Raw genomic sequence first — 19564 nt, forward strand, 5'->3', positions numbered from 1 at the left:
GCAAGCAGCACTGTCTCTCTATCATTTTGTTATTATTTTGGTGACATAGGAAATGAGCCACCAGTTATGTTTACATTTGCAATGGAAGCCCTTTGTTAAGAGATCATCGGAAACAAACTATCCTCGCTGGCTTTAAGACTCCGACTCAACCTCCTGGAATGGGACAGATAATTTTGTGGAACAGTTTGGTGTTATTTTAAGGTCTGGCAATACTTGAAACTTGATCATTTGTTCACGCTTTTGTTTTGAAACACTGAACTTCAAGTCCATGAGGCCCAAGATAAAGTAAGACTGGAGCTAAGTGAACTGTTGAGCCTGAGAGATGGTTAGATAGGAAATGCTGTTAAAGTTAATCATCAGTTTTGTATCTCTTAATGCTGTAGAAGACAAAGGATTAAAACACCACTGCCAAGCCTTAAAGACAGTGAATATGAAATACTGAGTATTAGCTCCTTGGCAGATGGGAGACTAGCAGAGTTTAAAGCATCAAAGTAATGGGACCGATAGCTCTCAAGAGCACCTCTGGGGCAGTCATGGTCCTGTTCTATTGGCAGATGAGAGACTAGCAAAGTTTAACGCATCAAAGAACCAGGACTGACAGCTCTCAAGAGCATCTCTGGGGCAGTCGTGGTTCTGTTCTATTATTAATGATGGTTACTTTACCATCTTCACCATTGCCTGCCTGGTCAGGGAAGCAAGCAATACAATCAATCCTTCTCAGGCACAGTTTGTCCCATGCCTCCTCCCCTGAGATACACCCCTTGGAAGAGAGAAGAGAGCAGCTTTCAAAGCTCAAAGGGGAGAGAGGCCTTACTTCACCTGACTTTTTCCACTGACTTGAGGATGGGTCAGAGACTTTGCAGGTGTGTAACAATGAAACACACCTCCTTCAGGCCATGCAGAAAAACAGGGCCTCACTACAGTGGGCAGCTCTTGTCATGGATCTCACTAACTGAATGCTCAACTGGGATGTCTCTAAATCCCATCCAAGCTAGATGGCGATCAGAGCCATCAGTGTATGCATGGCTACACCAGAGAGAGGAACATGGTAAGACAATGGCTTTGCCAACAAACTCCTAAAATATGTTTTTTTCACTCTCATTTTGTTTTAAGAAGTTCTCTCTGTCTCTCACAGTGAATGAACCCATCTGGCTTTTGGCCTGGTTCAGGGGATGGTGAATTCTAGGACAAAAATTACATTTGTTACTCTGTTAACATTGCTGTAAATCCCCTCTGTTATTTTATTCTTATTGGAAAAGACTCCTTTTGAACTCCTCGGCCCCTCTAAGCATGTAATACTGACAGCTGGCTTCTTTTGTCCAGCACTTTCCTTTTGAAGTTGATGTCCTTATCACATAGAACAGTCGCTGTTAACCCTCAGCTGCTCTTTCAGCTTGGTGCAGCAGAGACATGTGCTTCCTGCCTCTTACACCATCGCAGCCAGAGAACCCATTGCCAGCAACTGAGTTCCCCCTCATTTCTTTTATGGGCAAGGCAAGTACTAGGCGAGATCCAGAAACTCTCAAGCAGGGGAGATGTGGTCCACTGGCAGCCTGCAAGTGAGCACTCTTCAGCCCCAGCCATGCCCCCGGCATCCTCGACTCCCAAGGCCAGACACGACACATACCCATGCAGTTCTCCAGCGGGATGTCGGTGCCTAGCCGGATGTCGTCGAGGGCGAGCTCTCCTGAGTGGCTGCTCCGTATGAATCCCTCAAACACAATCTGTGAAAAATGGGAACAGAAATGTCACTGCCAAGCTGGGAGACAGAGTGGCTGCTGCTCCTGAGGGAAAGGGCAGGAAATCTGCTCCCGGCTTTCCCTGCACATCTGTGGATGACCTGGGCCTAATCCTGCTTCCTTCTGCTGCCTCTGCCATGCATTCCCAAGGAAAAGCTGTCTTGCAGAGGTGGTTCATCATTACCTGACCTGGCAGCACTTGGCTTGCAATGTGTTCAGTTAAAGGCCTCTTGCACAGAATAAGGACTCAGTAAACCAATGTTCTGCATTGCAGACCACCCCTTAGCCCTTGTGTAAATGATGCAAGTGACATAACACTGACTAACAGAGGTGTCAGATTTAGCCCATGATATTAACTGGGCTATAATCAGAAAAAGGAAGGGAAATTCACAAAATGCACAGCTACATTAACTGGGAAGTGCTGTTCCCATCAACATTACATAAGAAGTACTGAAATGTTAGAGAAGGGTCAATTTATTTCTACTTGATTATGGGCAAAATACATTGCAAAAATAAACAAAGTCATTAGATCCAAGAACTGCTGAGTAGAGAAACTTGCATTAATTACATAATGATGCTGTTATTTAGCTAATGCTGGTATATTTACTCATAACACACAAAGTAGAAGCCAGTGCCCATCACTTCACTGTAGGCATATAAGATTTACTGGTACTTTACTAAAAAGCCAAACACACACATGCAAACTAGTCACAGAATCATGGAATGATTTGAGCTGGAAGTGACCTTAAGGACCATATAATTCTGACCACAGACAAAGACACCTTCCACTAGATCAGACTGCTCAAAGTCTCATCCATCCTGGCCTTGAACACTTCTAGGGATGGGGCATTCACCACTTTTGTGGGCAACTTGTTAACAGTCTTACCACTCTCACAGTGAAGAACTACCTTCTTACACCTTGTTTTATCACTACATGCCCTTGTAAAAAGTCTCTCTCCAGCTTTCTTGTAGGTCTCCTTTTAGTACTGGGAGGCTGCTAGAAGGTGTCCCCAGAGTTTTCTCTTCTCTAGGCTGAACAGTCCAGGCTCTCTCAGCCTGTCTTCACTGGGGAGGTTGCTCCAGACCTCTAATCATCTTTGTGGACCTCCTCTGGACCTTCTCCATGTCCTTTCTTATGCTGGGGATTCTAGATCGGAACACAGTACTCTACATCACATGAGAGCAGAGCACAGGGGGAGAATCACCTTCCTCAACCTGCTGGCCACACTACTTTCAATACAGTCCTGGATACTGGCTGCCAAGTGCTCATTGAGTTATATTGAGTTTCTCATCAATCAGCTCCTCCAAGTCACGCAGCTTCAGTGCTAAGCTTTTGCTTTCCTGCCTCCTCTCAAGGGTCCAAATAATTTTCTAGGGCTATGTATTTCACAAACCTCCTCTCCCCATTTTAGGTGTTGCCGTTTATCTAGGGTGGCTGGGCAGTCAGAACACACACACACTTGCAAGGACACCTCCCTGAAATTCATCTGGCTTAACCAGGGACTGAGTGAAGAGCTGTTGGTCCCAAGCTCAGGCCATCAATCCATGGGGGAGGCAGCAATCCAGAAAGATCAGTGGCCTGAGAGCAGCAGCTCCCTGTCAGGGTCTGGGCTCAGAGTAGGCTGGAGCAAGGCTCTCTGCCAAGGTAGGCATTGAAATGCTTCCTCAAGCTGGCAACTACATGTTTCCTCCTGCTTTCGAGGGTGCTGGATGCTGTACTGATGTTCACTAACAAGTGACAACAGTAGCCCTTTCTCCTTGGCAAACTGCATGCTGCTTGCAAAGAGTAACCATGCCAAAGGCACTCCTAGAGGCTGCAACCTCTCTGTGGGGTGCTGGCACGGCTGTGCAAGACGGGCTCAGCTGAAGCAGGCAGCATGGCTCCCTCCAGCTCGTCCCTTCTCTTTCACTGATCTCCTGACAGTGAGACAGAATCTAGATCCTTCAGCACTGAAACCCAGCACTCTGATCTGGTCTAAAGTATCTTAGAAACAGATTCCCAAATCTGCACAGAAAGCAGATTCACAAACCCTCTTTCCTCTCTCACATCTGTACTTGCTGTTGGGGCTGGAAAAGGGCTATTTGCTGCCTGCCCTTAGAATCTGGCTGTGCCCCTTCCCAGCTCCCCACTTCTCCTGGCTACAGGGTTTGGATTTACTCCCTGGAGCTGCATGCCTGCTTCTGGACAGGCATGATGGCCATTAGTTGTGAGGGCAAAATGTACAAACCAAAATTAAAACAAACAAAAAAATGTTTGCAAAAGGGAAGATTTAAGGAACATAAAAGGCAACAGGCTGAACAAAGGTCCAAGTCTGTGCAGAAGACAGGCACTCTCTGAATAACAAACAGTGTCGTTTAGTTACTATGGTAACTCAAGAAACACAATGAAAACAGCCACATTCCCTAGTGATGAATGGGCCCTGGCTCTGAAACACTGAAATCAAGATGCTGGATGATGCCTGTCTGGTCCAGCACACCCTCCATGAGCATCTTACCCGGTATTCCATGTCGTAGCTGGGCAAGATGATGCGGCCTTCCCTCCACTCCTCCCCTTGGTCCTCTGTGATGACCCACAGTGCCTTGTGCTCTTGGCTGGCTTCCCGCCAGACCCGCAGCATCACCCCATTGCTGCCCCACACCTGGTACTGGAAGACCATGCAGACAGCACTCCGGGGCAGATAGATGGTGGGGCTAATGAGTCGGGCTCGCTGACCTTCCCTCCTTCCATTGCTTCGCAGCTGCAGGTAACTTTTGCTGTCTGTTCAAAGAGGAAAACACCATTAAATTATTCTCTGTGTTCACTCCCAACAAGTGTCTCACCTCCTGCCGGGCAGCTTTGGCAGTGCTGGGCAAACTCTCACACCCGTGCCTACAGGACTGGGGACTTGCACTGACACTCTCCATGTACGCAGCAAACTGTGCCACTGCTGCACCCTTTGCAGCCTGGGCAGGGCGCTGAGGAGCACATTTCTCTCACTAGCCACCAGTGTCTGGTAGGAAACTGACAGCAAAACCAGAACATGGTAAGCCAAAGATCGATGTAATTAGGAGAAGTTAAAGAGCAGTTACTGTCAGAAGCAGCAACGCCACGATAATGACATTGGCAGAGGTGTGTGTTTGTTCTAATGGGTGATTGCTCAGTGAACAAGCCTGAGGTAGGTTTTTCTAATCACTGGTGCTGAAAACTCATCTTGGGATGGGGATCTCAAGCTGTGTTCATTTTGTCTCTTTTCATCCCCAGCGGTAAACACTCTACAATCAGGATCTAACTGACAATTTTGTTTTGAGGATGCACAGGACAAAATGAAAGCCTGGCTCTGCTTTCTGTAATGCAGAAAAACAGCCCCTAAAGCACAGCACAGAGGAGGGACTTGGTCCCTGTGAGTGAAGCATGCACAGGTGACAGCTATGCAGTTGCAAACATAGCTGAAATACATAGAGCAGAAGATTCACTTGCTTTAGTATTAGATTTAAATTGTGACATGCTTTTTGTCAGTCCTCAGAGAGGAGATTTGGTATGTTTGATATCCCACAAGAAGCTGAAGGTTGAGACTCAACTGGGAATACTTGATCTGAATACCAATAGCATCCAAAGCCCATGGATACAAATCCCTGGGCATGGCCGATTTGGTCTGGAATCAGTGTTTTGTAGCCCTCTCTGATAAGAGCCCTCCTCAAGGAGTTTCCCATTTGCAGCTTGGATGCCTGAAGTCCCTTAGCACAGACTGAAAGCGGTGTGTAGCTGATCTGATCTTTGCCTGCCCCACCCCCTCATGACCAATGGCAGGACAGAGTCCCTTGGGTTGCTCTAGCTGCAGAGCCTGCAGTAACAGGTGACACAGACAGGCCAATGACAGACATTGCTGTATTTTGCATTTCATTCTACAGAGGGATGAACACTTGCTCTTGCTACAGTACATAAGCACTCCTGGTGCTTCATGCCAGCATGTGTAAGCTTTCCCAAAGCACAGAGGGGTTACTACTGCCCAAGCATCACACCTAAGAGTCTGTTGTCTCCTTTCCCCACATCCTAGCCCACTGGACTTGATGGGAAAAGCTCTGAGCAACAGCTTCCCTCCTGCTTTACCTCTCTCCAGTCTTGGTGACTAAAGCAACGCCAGGGAAGCAGTGTCTGCACTGAGAATGTTTGCAAAATGCACCCAAGCCACTTCCAAAACTTAAACCAGAGAAACCTGAATTTAGAGCCCAGGTTCTGAGCACTGAAAGACAGGTCTCACTCAGAAAACAGTTACTGACCTCGCTGCCACTCAGCAATCTGGTGACAGCCCAGTCCAAGGGAGATGTATCAGTGGTTCACAACCACTGACCCTGCTGCAAGCTTGTCACTGCCAGAGCTGGGCTTAAACCAACCACTGTAAGCTACACAGCTTTCTAAAATAAATTTAAGACAGTAAAAAGATTTGTCACCACTCTACTCCTGGGATGTCTGATCAAAATACTTCAAAAGCATATCCATTCCATATGAACTTTGACTGATTTTGCTGCATGAAGGACAAATATGTCCCTGACCAGCCACAAAAAGAAAGGACAACATTTCCAAGCAACGTTTTCCAGCACCTATAAAAAGTATTTGGGCCACTTGGCTCTCTATGCTGACAAAGAGTAGCAGAAAAAAAGATGAAAGCATGTTTGCCCACTCCCACTTGAGTGAATCACTTGAAAAGGTACCATGCCGCTCTCTAATGGAGAAGTGTTCTTGTGATTTACCTCTGAGTGGTAGTGGTGGAGGAAGAGATGTGGGAGATAAACAAGTAGAGGAAGAAAACAAAAAAGAACAAGCTGTACTCCATGCCTAAGGAGTGATAAGGCATAATAAGTCATCAAGGTCTCCTGAATTAAAATCCTCTTTTTGTAATTCACTACAAGCCTCTTCAAAGAAAAAAAAATCAACAACAAGAAGGAAAAAAACCCAGCAACAACAAAGGTGGAAGAGCAAATCAGACTGCAATCATACAATTATCTCACAGTTGAAATGGTCTCACAGGAAAATCTTTAATAAAAGCATCAGCCAGGCTAAAGAATAATCAAATCCAGATGCTCAAAGTTCACGATCGGGCTTTGGTGCCAGTATCTAGGCAGCCTGATTGAGCGCAGGGATGTGAACGATCCACACAAATTCCACAGCTGACCACAGAAGCCTATGGTGATTGTGCAGCTGGACACCCACCATGATCTGGACCCTTCCCTGTGAAGGATGTTGCTGCTTCTGCCACTTCAGCAAAAGAGGCTGTGTGCCTCTGAGTCATTCCTCCTGCCAGGGATGACACCAACCTCCTGTTTGCTCCCATTCCTACCAGGCTGTTAAATTAAAGAAACTCCTCAACTTCAGCCAAAACCAACGTCCTCTTCAACCACACAGCCACGTGAGCCTCCCAAGCCCTGCATCTCCTGTGCTCCCTTCCCACAGAGCTACTGGCAGTCTCAGGGGCTGTGAGTAGGCTCTGTTTTCAGGTGATGAACCCAACTGCAAGTAGAAGTGGGTTTGGGTGCCACGCACTCCTTCTCCTGGTACCAGTTTCTGGAGTGGAGAGTTTAGCACAAGCAGATCTGACTTTCTTGTGCCATTTGAAGATTAAATAGCTGGATCATGGCTAGTTGGACTTTCTGAAAAGACCCATGGATTCTCTGAGACTGAAGGAGAGCACTGTGGAGCTAACTGTTGGAAGAGTGTGCAGCAGCCTGGTGGTTCCAGCAGTCGCTGTTTGATAGACTAACTGGAAGCCTTTGGCACAGAAAACACCTGAATGGCTGATTTCCCCTGTTAAAACACTTGAAGGGAGCCTTGCAACCATGAGCTGATCGATTCTTCCAGGATCAGAAATGCATTTTAATCTCTTTCCCAGAATTTTGCTTTGCAGCCTCTCTTCTAGCTAACACAGCAGCTACATCCCCCACTGAACTGGTGCTGGCAGTTCAAAGCGTTGGCTCAGAAAAGGCAGGACAAACCTGCTCAGGCATTTTAACCTACTGCTGCTTTTGCAACTGATGCTACGGCATAAATCTCATGGAAGATTTATGGGATCATCTGGATGTAGGGGAGCCAGAGGAGCGTGAACATGCAACCATCCCCAGCCAGACGATGGCAGAGTTGCTTGTATGTGCATAGCAGCGAGTCCCAGATAAATCACCAGCAGGGCTCTGCAAACAAACCATCTGGCCAACACGGTTTCCTCTTGGCACGACTGTCCCCTCCTGCTAGCATGCCATCTGAGAGGACATTAGGGGCAGTGGGGGATGAAGCCTCGTGGTTTGGGTCAGACTGCAAGCACAAGCCGTGGCAGCTGCCCTCTCTGCAAGGTCAGCCTGCCTGGGCTCAGGTCCTGCACGTCTCATCCCCACTCCCAAGAAAACTGCTTTCCCTCATCAGTCTCAGCAGCACATCTGGAGGTTTTCCAGCAAAATATGTTGGGCAGGATGTACGCAAGCAATTACTGAGAATCCCTCTGCATTTCCCCTTTGCTGGTTATCAGTGAGTTAGAGCTGCTGTTTCTGTGGAGGCTCCACTTTGAATTGCCTTCCCTCCAAAGGTCACCACACTCTTCCTCACGGCAGAGTTCGTTTCACAGCACGTTTTAGCAGCAGTGCCATAGCCCAACAGCAGCCACCTCTTGTCTGCTAAATCCTATAGCTTGACACCTCTGCTCTGGGACCTGCATGCTGCCTGCACACCCCCAAACACTACTCCAACCATACTGTATCAGAGCCAAGGGGATGTCCCGGCAGGGCCTGATCCTGCTGCTGTTCTGGGCCATGTGAGCAGGAGATTGCATCAGCCCTTGCCTATCGCAGGGAACAAATCAGCTCAGATCTCCTCATGACTGCAGGGCGCCCTGCTAACAAGGGGATGGCAGAAGCATGAATATGCAGATTGAAAGTGGATCGTTATTATATTTTAATTCTTTTGGCAAACCATGCAAATTCACCTCAAAAGGCTGCTGCTGTAATTTCAGTGACAGGCTTCTCGGTGACAGACTTTCATTTACGAAGGGAAATCAATCCCCTGCAAAACTAATATTTATATTAGCTAGATCACCCCGTCTGCTGGAAAATCCCCTCAATTTTGATTATGTGTTAATTAGCCTGCCAAGTCTTTGCCATTTCAGTCTCTAAATCAGTCTGGAAAAAGCATAAACCCCCATATCTGTCCAGAACCAGCCCTCTGCCTGCTCTCCAGAGTCGTTCTAATGGATGGGCCATTACATCTTCTCTCTTAATTAAGCCTCACATCCTCAACAGCACGGCACAATTGTGAGTCCCACTGCCTCCCCCTCGGGAGCACAGGGAGGGCACAGTGTCCCTGACAAACCAAATGCCAATTACAGCCTGACATTTACGCTAAGTGAGCTGCTTGCCATGGCGCTGTGTCCACTGCCAGCCTGGCAGGCACCCTGCATGTCCCTACATGAAAGGGTGTGCAGAGACTCACCCGCGCCCGGCGTTTGTGCTCACCCAATTAAAGGCATTAGCTCAGGCGGCGCTTCCACCAGGCAGGCTGCACACTGAGGCTCACTCACATGCACCAACCACGCTCTGTGACTCACCGGCTGCTGAAGTCGCTGCTGCGAGGCGATGGAGCGATGCCCGTGCTCAGATCTGACAGACAGAGACTTGCTTGCCAGAGAGCACTCCAACACCGTTTTATAGGCAACGTGTGTCAACAGTGTTTGGGGCCAAAAAGTGACTAAGGGCTCAGACAGGGAAGCAGCAAAGCACCAGGTAAGTCCTGGAGGAATGGCATCTTTTCCTCTGCCTCCAGCCCAGCCCAGGTGAGCCAGGGGCTTTGCTGGCAGCGTTGGGACAGAACGTGGCCATGCATTCTCTCTCATGAAAGAAAGTATGAGCCTGAGGAGAGCCCCAGCACACACACACAGCTCAGCCAACGCTCAACAAACCTCCTGTGAACTGGGTGCCAGAATGTCCCAGCTCCACCATGCTATCTGCAATCAAGGCGCAAATGACGTTTAGGGTTTGTTGTCCTCACTGTGCAAGCAAGGGTCAAGAAAGCCACAAAGAGCTTTGGGGGTAGTGGGGAGAGACAGATCTGGGCGTGCAGTCTCCATCCTACAGCATGCAGCTGCTCACTCATTGCACAGAGTGCTTGACTTTCACACCACCCTGCAAGTAAAACCGCTTCCTACTTCAAAGGAGACAGGATTGACCCTATAGATCAGCGTCCCCTCAAGGCACATGCCCGGAGAGTAAGTCTCATGAGGGTAAGTGCAAGATCTAGCTCAGTCCAGCCCTGCTCCATTAACACCATAAAAATCTTCCCTCTGGTTGGAGTGTAGGATCAAGGCCTTCAGGCAGAAGTTCTCATGGATTGCTGGAAAAATATGAAACTTGCCCTTTTAAGGATCCCATGGGAAAAACACAGGAATGGTAAAGGGTCACCATCAGCTTAGAAAGAGCTCAACATTTGTTTTCCTCAGAAAACAAGCTCTTACAAAACTTTAGGGCACTACAGACACTCATCTGCTGGAAATGCTTTGAAACAAATAAACCTTTCCCCGCAGCATCTGCAACTTGAATGAGCAGCATTCCTGACTCTCAAAGACAGCAAGACCATGGCCCACAACAGAAGTTCTTGGTGGGCTTTTGCAGCTCAGCTCAAGAACTATGGGGTCTGGACAGATGCAAGGTTGACACTGCCTCCTCTTATGTGTGCAGGTACAGCTGCCAACAACTGAACAACACGGGGTTCACAATGCTGCCAGCGTTCTAATCCTGACTCTCTTCTCCTGAACAAGAAGCAGCATATGGTAGAGGTGCAGACCCTAGAGTGCTCTTTTAGAACCACAAGGTATTTATTTAATGACTGCAAGAAAACAAGAGAGGAGAACAAATTCCAGGTTTTCAGTGCTGGCTGAGAACAAATCCCAGGTTTTCATTGCTCACTGAGAGCAATGGAACAGCATTTTTCAGCTGAGGACATGGCTCATCCTTTAGGATCAAGACTCCAGTGAAATTCAAAGATGATGAAGAGCTGAGGTGCCCAACTTACCAACCAAGATTTGTTTTCAGGTCTTAAGGCACACTGTCATTACGTGCAGCAGGGAATGGGGTATGAAACCTCACTGAAACCTGAACTTGTTGCTCCTTGAAGCTTTCTGAGTGCAGCTAAGGGGAATCTTTCTGCAGATGGGAAGCATTTGAAAATCCAGAGGGAAAAATTCTGGCAATCTGTTGCAGGGGGAATGGAAAAGGAAGCAAGAGTATTTTCTAGCCTTGCAAAGGACAGGGTAACAGCTGGAACCATGCTGTGTTTCTGCTGAGTTGAGCACTTCAGGTCCACTTTCGCCAACAGGGTCCCCAGACGTGTAACGGGAGCCTGCAGGAGTGGACGTGGAGCTAATCCATAGTGTGAAGAGCACAAGGAACACAGGACTAAAAAAAGAAATGCAGAGCTGCCTGAAAGAGTATCTTGGAAATAAAAATAGTGGAATGAGAGCAGTGAGTGTCTTGTCAGTCTCAAGAAGTTCTCTGCGCCAAAGATGAGGAGGAATTACATGCAGCACGTAAAATGAAATTGGGAGATATCTGAGGAATTCAGGCCTGTCTCTCAGCAGACTTTTCTAATCAAGTGCCTCACAGAGGATATTTTACCACGGTCATTTCCTTCCCCTTATATCTCATGCAGGCTGAGCCAGGGCTCCTCCTTTATTATTTTTTTGCTTTATATTTTTTTTTCTATTTTCAGAACAAACAGAAACATGTATCACATGTCTCTTAAAGGCAGAGCCCTTAGCCTGGGCCAGTACCTTCAAATCAAGAGTAAATTAGGCTCCACTGACTTTGAGCTCCTATTAGTTTTTGCCCTACCCCTAAACTATGCACAACTGCTTTTCTTCACCCAACTGCTCACCCCAGGGTGGGGAATTCACAAGCAAAGACCACCTCAAACAAGAGCTTTTCATTCCTTTCTCCCTGGAGTCCAAGGATGAATTTTCTAAGTAGAAACAAAGTGCTGGCGGGAGTGCAAGGGAAAGGCAGGGGAAGAATGGGGGAGTGTGAACCAAACAATGCTTTATTTCTGTCCCTGACGAGGGGTTGGCATTGCCTCTTTTTCATGTTTCTTGAGTTGCTTTTAAAAGCTGTGTGGGGAGGGAAAAAAGCAAATAGCAGTTTCCTTTTGTGCCATGTCTTCTTAATTTCTAAGAGCAGGACCAAAGTGAGGCCCAGCAGCAAAGCCTTTGCATGCTGGGCCCTCTGCAGCCCTGTGCTGTGTGGACAAGGCAGTGCACAGCTGCTAGGAGGGCACATCCCTACCCAAACCAGCCAAGTGGCTGATCCCATGGCAGTGCCAACAACCGTTGCTCAGCCTACATCTGGTCTCTGCTGCTGACCTCCCAGCTCCAAGGGCAATTCACTGCAGCTCCCTGGAACTGCTAGCTCCTCTTCCTCTGCCCATACAGCCTGTGATTTGCCAGGCACAGCCTAAATGCCTGCCTGCACCTCGTCCTTGCTTTAATAGCTGGCTCAGCACAGCACTGTAAGGGAGAACTCTCCACACTGGCACAAAACCACATCACTGAAAATGTTCCCCCAGCTGCAGCAATCAGGGTTGCAACTCATAACTAAGAAAGAAAGGGTAGAAGGGTCAAAGCCAGAGCTGGTCCGGAGGCAGCGTGAGCCTGGTGGGCTGTGCGCGCACGCACATGCGTGTGCACATACAATAGAGTCTTCTAAGAGACTGTGGCCAACTAATTGTAGGGAGACTCGGGGGAGAGGAAATGAAATGAAAAACTGAGTCTGAGTTCTAAAAAATAAGTAATTTCTATCTTACTGGCTGATGTTAATTAAACATTATTACAGAGAATGAGATGGGGAGGGTTATTAAATCTGGGGCTGGCTTGTAAGTGTTCTCTCCTGTTGCCTGAGGCTCTGCTGAGCTCCAGTTATTAATCTTCTAAAGCACCCAAATGCTGAAGAGATAAACACTTGAAATATGAAAATGTTTTTCCCCATAGCAGACACTTTGACCCTATTTCATGCCAAGGAATTTGTCAGATGTCCATACAGGCTGCACTTACAGCATTACCTTGTCTCTTAGAAAAATGTCATGCACCTCAGGAGCTGAAGAGAGAAATGATGTGTGCATTTGTGTGGGGGTGATTTGTGTGTGGAAATGTAGCAGATTCTCTTCATCCCATATGTTTCTGGAATACATATTTTGCTCTTTAGCACTGCCTACCAGGTGTTGGCTGCATGGCTTTCCAACTGGCTGGTGGCACCGCCAATCTGGCCAGTGCCTCTGCCAGGTGGCTAACAGGTTCGCCTGAATGTTTTCATCTCGAGACTCAACCTTACTGGGGAGAGGGTGGGGAGGAGCCCACAGCATGCACAGCTCCCTCGGTGTACGGTATGCAGACACTGGAGTCACTAGACATCAGGGTAGAACTGAAGACAGGTAATATCAGCCAGCTCTTCCTGGGAGAGCCTTGAGTTTCATAAGCAATGACTGATGGCGAGGAGAAGTGGTGCTATGGTGACAGAATCTACTGTTATAAGGAACCTGGCAAATGCTCCTCATGCCACCCGTGTCACAAAGTCAGTGAGGGTAAGGAAAAGGCACTAGTCCCGGGGTGAGTTCCAAGATGCGAAGCTGAAGAACTTGATCTATCAACCACATTGCCAGAAGCAAGCTCCCTTCCAATCCATGCCAGTGCATCTCAGTGACATTCCCCATAAATCAGGCTCTGCCACATTCACGCAAACCTTCTGCTTCCAAAGTGCAGAAGAAAAAAGAGCAAAAATCAAACAGCAAGAACTGGCATATTTCAGCATTCTTAGGGCTTAGCCCATCCTTCACTTGAAGCAGGGTGAAATCCAGCCTATGCAAGTCCAAAGTGCAGAACAGCTGAAGACTACAGGCCATCCAAGCAACACATGGGAGGAAAGAAATGCATCTCTAACAAAAGAAGAAAGGCATTTTGTGGAAAAACATTGGATAAGGATATGGCACAGAGCCTGAGCTAGCCTTCACAGTCACAGAGGATTCAAAGCCATCTCAACAAGACAGTATGATTCAGTGCCAGTGGTCAGAGTCCTATAAGGAAGTCATGAACTATACACTAAAGCATCTGCAAGTTTCCACAAAAGAAAAAGTTCAACTCTGCACAGCCTTCACAACTTTTCATAGCTGTGCAATAATCAGTCATACTGCTCACACAAAGTCCCATCAGCTCCCTCTTCCCTCCATCCATATGGCATTAACCATCTTACCAGGCACGGTCTCAGGGCTTAGTTCAGAGTTGCCAATCCATGTGCTAGTAGGCTGAAAAGACCACGTATAACCTGTTCCAAAATCATGTGACCAACCACAGAGGTCTTCGGGGAGATCAAAGTTGCAGTTGAAGTTTGCAGGGAGGTGGAAATCTTATAGAAGGAAACAGAAGCAAAATAAAGTCGGATTAAAAAAACGACCTACCCATGAAGGGTTGCTATTTAAAAGCAACTCAAAACTAAAATAGCTTGCAAACCACAAATACTGAAGAAAGCATGAATTCTCACTCACACTGATGCTTTTAACCTATCTCACATTTCGTCAGCTCCACAGATCAGCCTTAAGTTCTGCATCATCAAAATGCTCACACCACGTCCTGCGGTTAATCCACCAAACTAAGCAAATATAAAAGCAAGTACCAAATGCTTCCAGAATCTAATCAGCACCTTCTTTTCATCCCCTAGAGCAGTCAAATATTAAATGCCTTCTTAAATGTCAGGGAAGAGTGCTTCCTGAGTGCCCTATGCTCATCAGTTCCTGCCCTGGCTCTAAAAGGAGAATCTCAAGTGCTCCAGAAACTTGGGTCCTGAGTGACAGATCTAGCCACTTGCACCAGACGGGAGCTGTCTGTCAACGTGGTGAGCTGCCACTCACCGCTTCCTTTTCTTCTCATGGAAATGCTACCAGGGGAAACACGGGGCCATCATGAGCTCAAGCTTTTGGATTCTGAGTGAGAGGAGCCAGCCTCTATTTCGAGCTCTGCTATGGACTCACCATATGCTCTTTGGGCGAGTCAGTTAACTTTTCATCTGTGAAACAGGAGCAGAGCCAATTCCCCTGTGTCAACAGCTTTAAAAACTCTGGAGTGCCCTCCTGCAGAGACAGGTCTGTGGGCAAGAGGGCACATGGCAGGGGCTGCATGTGGCAGTGTAGCAGCTTCTGTCTTCTTTGGTCAGGGAAGCAGCCATAAGGCATGGAGGATGCAGAAATGGTCTGAGACCATCCCAAGCACTCATCAGACACACACTCAGAGCCCCATTATAGGCCAAGTTGTTCCTCAGCAAAGAGGAAGCTTGCCCAGAAAATGAGCAATAGCCAGAAGGAGGTGAGTGACTCAAGCAACAGGCATCAGGGGAACTTCGCTGAGAGGCGCAGAGGGCTTTCTTCACATGCTCCCATTCCAAAATAAAAAAATACAGACCATGGATCCTTCTATTCCAATTTGTTCTCACACCCTGGAGAGCAGCATTGTTTCTGTTTGGCTGCCATCAATATGATTGTCCAGAGAAACATACTCGTTGTTTATAGAGTATGAGAATGAAAACTGGTGCTAAATCTGAGGGAAGATGAGGGGGAGGTTGGTTTCACACTCCACAGCACACTGTTTGCTCTCTTGCTCTGGACTGCACCCAGGAATCATGTTGTTAGAGTCTATTACTGCCCTAAATCTCTTCTTAGCAGTTTCCCAAGTGCCTCAATGGCAGTAGGGCTGCACAAGCTTATCACTGAAGCAAAGCAATGAGAATCAGACCCTTAGAGCTACTTCTTCAGCTTGCATTTCCAGAACTGTGTTACGGCATAATCCCAATGGGAGGCGTGAAAAAGCCAAATAATGTTTTGTGGGTTTATTTATTTATTTATTTATTAAAATTTAAAATCCATTATTTTTCTCTCTGGGACTGGAAGAAGCTCTAGTGACAGAAGTCCCAGAAGTGATCTCAAAAGGATTGCTTTTTCTCATGAGATTTCTTATTGAAGTCCTTTTGTAAATGCCCCAGCGCATTGTTGAAGCCCCTGCTGTCATGCCCAGGGGCATGCATCTCCTGTTCATTGCAATGTACAACTAACCCTGCACAGCTCTACCATGCTCTCTCCCCTTACTCTGGACAAGCTTTAGATGCTGACATCCCAATTTCAAGGAGCAGAATATGACATCTCAGGCTGAGAAAATTAGTCCACTCCAGCACTGCCTCTTAACAAGCACAGCATGTAGTCTAAAGTAACATTCAGTCTCTTCCATAGTCAGAAGAGGAAAGCAAATATCACAGACACAAAACTGTTCCCTGTACCTCTGACAGCCATCTAAGACCAGAATAATGAACTGCATGGAGTTAATGTTCCCTTCTCTCTGCTGCCTGCACAAGGAGCCCAGACTGTTCTAAATTTTAAGCAACTGATAGTAGGGAAAATGATCCTTAGCAGATAGGTCCTTCAGGAAGGACATCCTTTTTCTCTGCATGTCATGATTTATTCCCAGTTGTGACCTTTGCAAAAGGAGCCCTGCATACAAGGCAGTCTGCATCTCTCCCCTAAAGTTATGACAACCAGATAAAGGGATCTGGAATGGGATTGCTCTGAACAGGGCATCAAGTTTCTCCAGGTCACATAAAGAAGCTGGGAGAGCAGCTCTTCCAGTCTTGTACCCAAGGGACTGAATTAGCTGCTATCTCTTGTTCTTGCATCTTCTTTGATGTAACTTATCAGATTTTGGCAGGCCTTTTTAGTATTTTTTTTCTATCAGTAATAATATTACTTGAATCTTTCCAGGAGTCAGTCCCATGTACAGGAGAGATAATGGGAAAATAAGAGCATTTGTTTAGCTCTTGACCCATCATTTATTGACATAAAGATGTGCTGCTCTGATACATACCCTCCTCTTCTCCACAGCCATCACCACACTCAGTTGCTTCTTCATCAGTTGGGTATGGAGTAGTGGTCTCCTCGCTCTTCAAAGTGGGCATCAGTGTCTCTGCAGTGGGCTTTACATCTGAAAAAAAATCAGAGATGCTATTTGCAACAGAGAACCCAAAAAGGGCAGGTAGGAGAGAACAAGCAAAAGACAGAAAGAGGCAGAACAAGAATATCATTAAATTTCCACTGTCAGCGTGGTTTGAACTTCAAGTGAACTGGCTGTTTCCACATGGGAGTTCCTCTGATTTAGAGTTCCCATTGGGCAAGGCTCTCCTCTAGACATACATGCTACTTTTCCTCTTAATTTTTTAATCTACACTAGTGTTGCCTGCCAAGCTGCTTAGCTGTCATTACTGGATAAGAAAGGTCACAGATAAGAACATCTTTTTCTTTCATAAAGGCATACAACATGTTAAAAACACACACACACACACAAAACATTCCCACCAATTGTGCCAATGTATAAAACAAACCACTTAAACCCACAAATGATGCAACTGCAAACGGACCCTAGCGTGCTCTGGCTCGCTGCAGAAAGCATCTGGTTTCACACTCCAGGCTCCTGACTGTGCTTTCAAAGGCTCTCTGTCCAATTTCCCTCTCTCCAACAAGGCCCATGTGAAACAACCTCCAAGCAGGTGTCAGGGAAAATTTAAGCAAGAAAGGGAAGCATATTAAGATCAACAGTAAATGACATTAGGTTCCAGCAGTCTCTCCTTTTATGAGTGCATTAACTGGAGTACAGCAGGCTTGATTCTTTCTACTTTTTAAAAGAGGCTGCTTGCTCAGTTATGTGTGATTGTGTTTCTTTGTCAGCACCCTTCAGGATATCATTTAATAAAGCCAGAAGCAGGAGGAAACGGCTAAATATGCTGAATATTTTCTACTGGCTCCTTTCTACCCTTTTTATTTTCCTGTAATTAAACATGTTGCACATAAATTCTCTGAGTTTTTTTTTTTTTTTCCCAGTGGCTGCATTTTCTTCAGGATGAAATACCAAATAACCTCAAAGTCTTTTGATTTGTAAGCTCAAGTTTGTTACAACCCCATAAAACTCCAAATGCAACCACGAAGCAAATTGCAAGCAGCCAGACACAGAAAAACGTCATAAAGAAAGAAAAGAAAAGCAGCAGGTGAAGGCAACATATCAAAAGCTGCAAGCTATTTAGAGCTGGTACATTTTTTTCAGGTTGTTGTTCTTGTATATTGAGATTTATAGCTGAAATGTGACGATGTGGAAGGACCTTGAAAGCCAAGTCCCATACGGGACACAGATGCTGAGCGGATATAAATCAACAGAGCTGCGTTGCCCTGGACAGGCCACAGAAATACAGCTTGAAAAATCAGTTACCATGGCAGAGCTGCAATACGATGGTTAGAGGAGAGAATGGAAACAGCAGGGAGGACAACATGATGTGTGAAACAGAAAGTGAAAGAGAGAGAGGTCTTGCTTGCTTTCTCTCTTCCTGGCCCAGCGAGTGTCTATGCAACTAGTGGTAACTGCTGATCAAAATGCAAAGTCACTGAGCAATTAAAACCAGATGTTTGGAACTTCAAAGGAGAGAAAAAACAGCTGCAAGTGAACATTCATCAATCTCCACTCTTCAGAGGAAAAATTCTGGCAGGTCTTTGAAAGAAGCCAGTTGCTGACTGCTTGTTTCCCCATTTTTTAGTTACTAGCCAACTAGTTTGCGAGTCCACTTGCTGTTAAGTTACCTGTTTGACTCAGTAATTAAAAGACTCGTTGCTGATAAGAAGTAGAAACATCTGGGCAAGGTACACATGGACTTAGACCCTCACTTGAAAATACTTTCAGTCAGCTTGTTTTAATCCATCTCTCAATATTGTTCCAAAGTAAGTGCAAATGCCCAAGTTTTCACAGCCAGGTGTGTCAGGCATCTGAGTCCTTCCAGTATAGGAGGGCAGTATCTTCATGTTGTTAAGGACTGCAACATGTAGCCAAGCCTGGATTTAGCATGCAGATAATGCCATGGGCTATCTCTGCTCCCCAGGTTGCCTCAGGGATATAAATGCTTTTTACAACATGGTGAATCCACAAGATTACAAGCCCTGCTCTGATTACAAAGCTGAATGCCTGTAGATCAATAAAGCTACAAATATTTATGACTTGGCAGGTGAGTTTTAAACATTACAATGTGCAAATAATTAGACAGCCACGCTGGGAACTGACCATAAAGCACCCTGCCTGGAAAAAAACATGGTCTGTTGCTGCTGATATTGAAACTGAGCATGGGCATAGCTCTAGAAGAAAAACTGGACTAAAAATAGGACAAGAAGTTGAGAGTGCCAAATTCCTCTTATTCTCTGTTTAGAGGAGAGCAATGGAAGGGCTGACCTGTGCATGGTTGGAGGTCTTGAGTGACCGTCTTCTTTTAAAGCAGTGATGCAGGAATTTGATGCATCAGCCTGCAGAGAACTGACAGCTGGAGACCCCCAGCAGCTGCAGGAACCAGTGATGTAGGAGCTGCCCAACCACTTCTGCACACAACCTCAGCTCCCACCTCTTGCATGAAAGCCATGGCACCTGCTTCTTCTGCAGCATCCCAGAGATGTTGTAAGATTTAAAGTTTAGATAATTTACAATGGATTCTCAGTCCAAGAGGAGATTTGTCTTTGACAAATGCCAAGTTGACAAATGACCATTATTAATTGCATGTATGTGTGCTGACTGATTTGTTCTTAAGTCTTTGTAATGAATCTCACAGCATATTACAGGAAGAAAGAGTAGTAAAGACTCTGCAAAGGGGTGGAAGAAAGTTCTGTGTCTCTTAAGCTTCCTAGAATGAAAGAAAATGCCTTCTACAGATACATTTCTAATCATATGTTTTCATCATTGACATCTGGACACCAGATTCAGATTTAAGCAGAT

At 46.3% G+C, this 19564-nt stretch overlaps 1 protein-coding gene across 6 annotated transcripts in view; it reads right to left on the reverse strand.

Annotated features, from left to right (window-relative positions):
• NRP2 (neuropilin 2) overlaps positions 1-19564 on the reverse strand; it is a 94340-nt gene that overhangs the window by 22752 nt on the left and 52024 nt on the right. For all 6 annotated transcript variants that reach the window (XM_064161283.1, XM_064161266.1, XM_064161275.1 and 3 more), the window contains exons 11-14: positions 16634-16750; positions 13983-14135; positions 4235-4497; positions 1628-1724 (exon numbers count right to left, since the gene is read on the reverse strand). In XM_064161283.1, coding sequence (XP_064017353.1) covers positions 1628-1724; positions 4235-4497; positions 13983-14135; positions 16634-16750 — 630 coding nt within the window. The remainder of the gene's footprint in view (positions 1-1627; positions 1725-4234; positions 4498-13982; positions 14136-16633; positions 16751-19564) is intronic.

Source organism: Pogoniulus pusillus, chromosome 2 (genome assembly GCF_015220805.1).
Source record: "Pogoniulus pusillus isolate bPogPus1 chromosome 2, bPogPus1.pri, whole genome shotgun sequence".
Taxonomy (NCBI): domain Eukaryota; kingdom Metazoa; phylum Chordata; class Aves; order Piciformes; family Lybiidae; genus Pogoniulus; species Pogoniulus pusillus.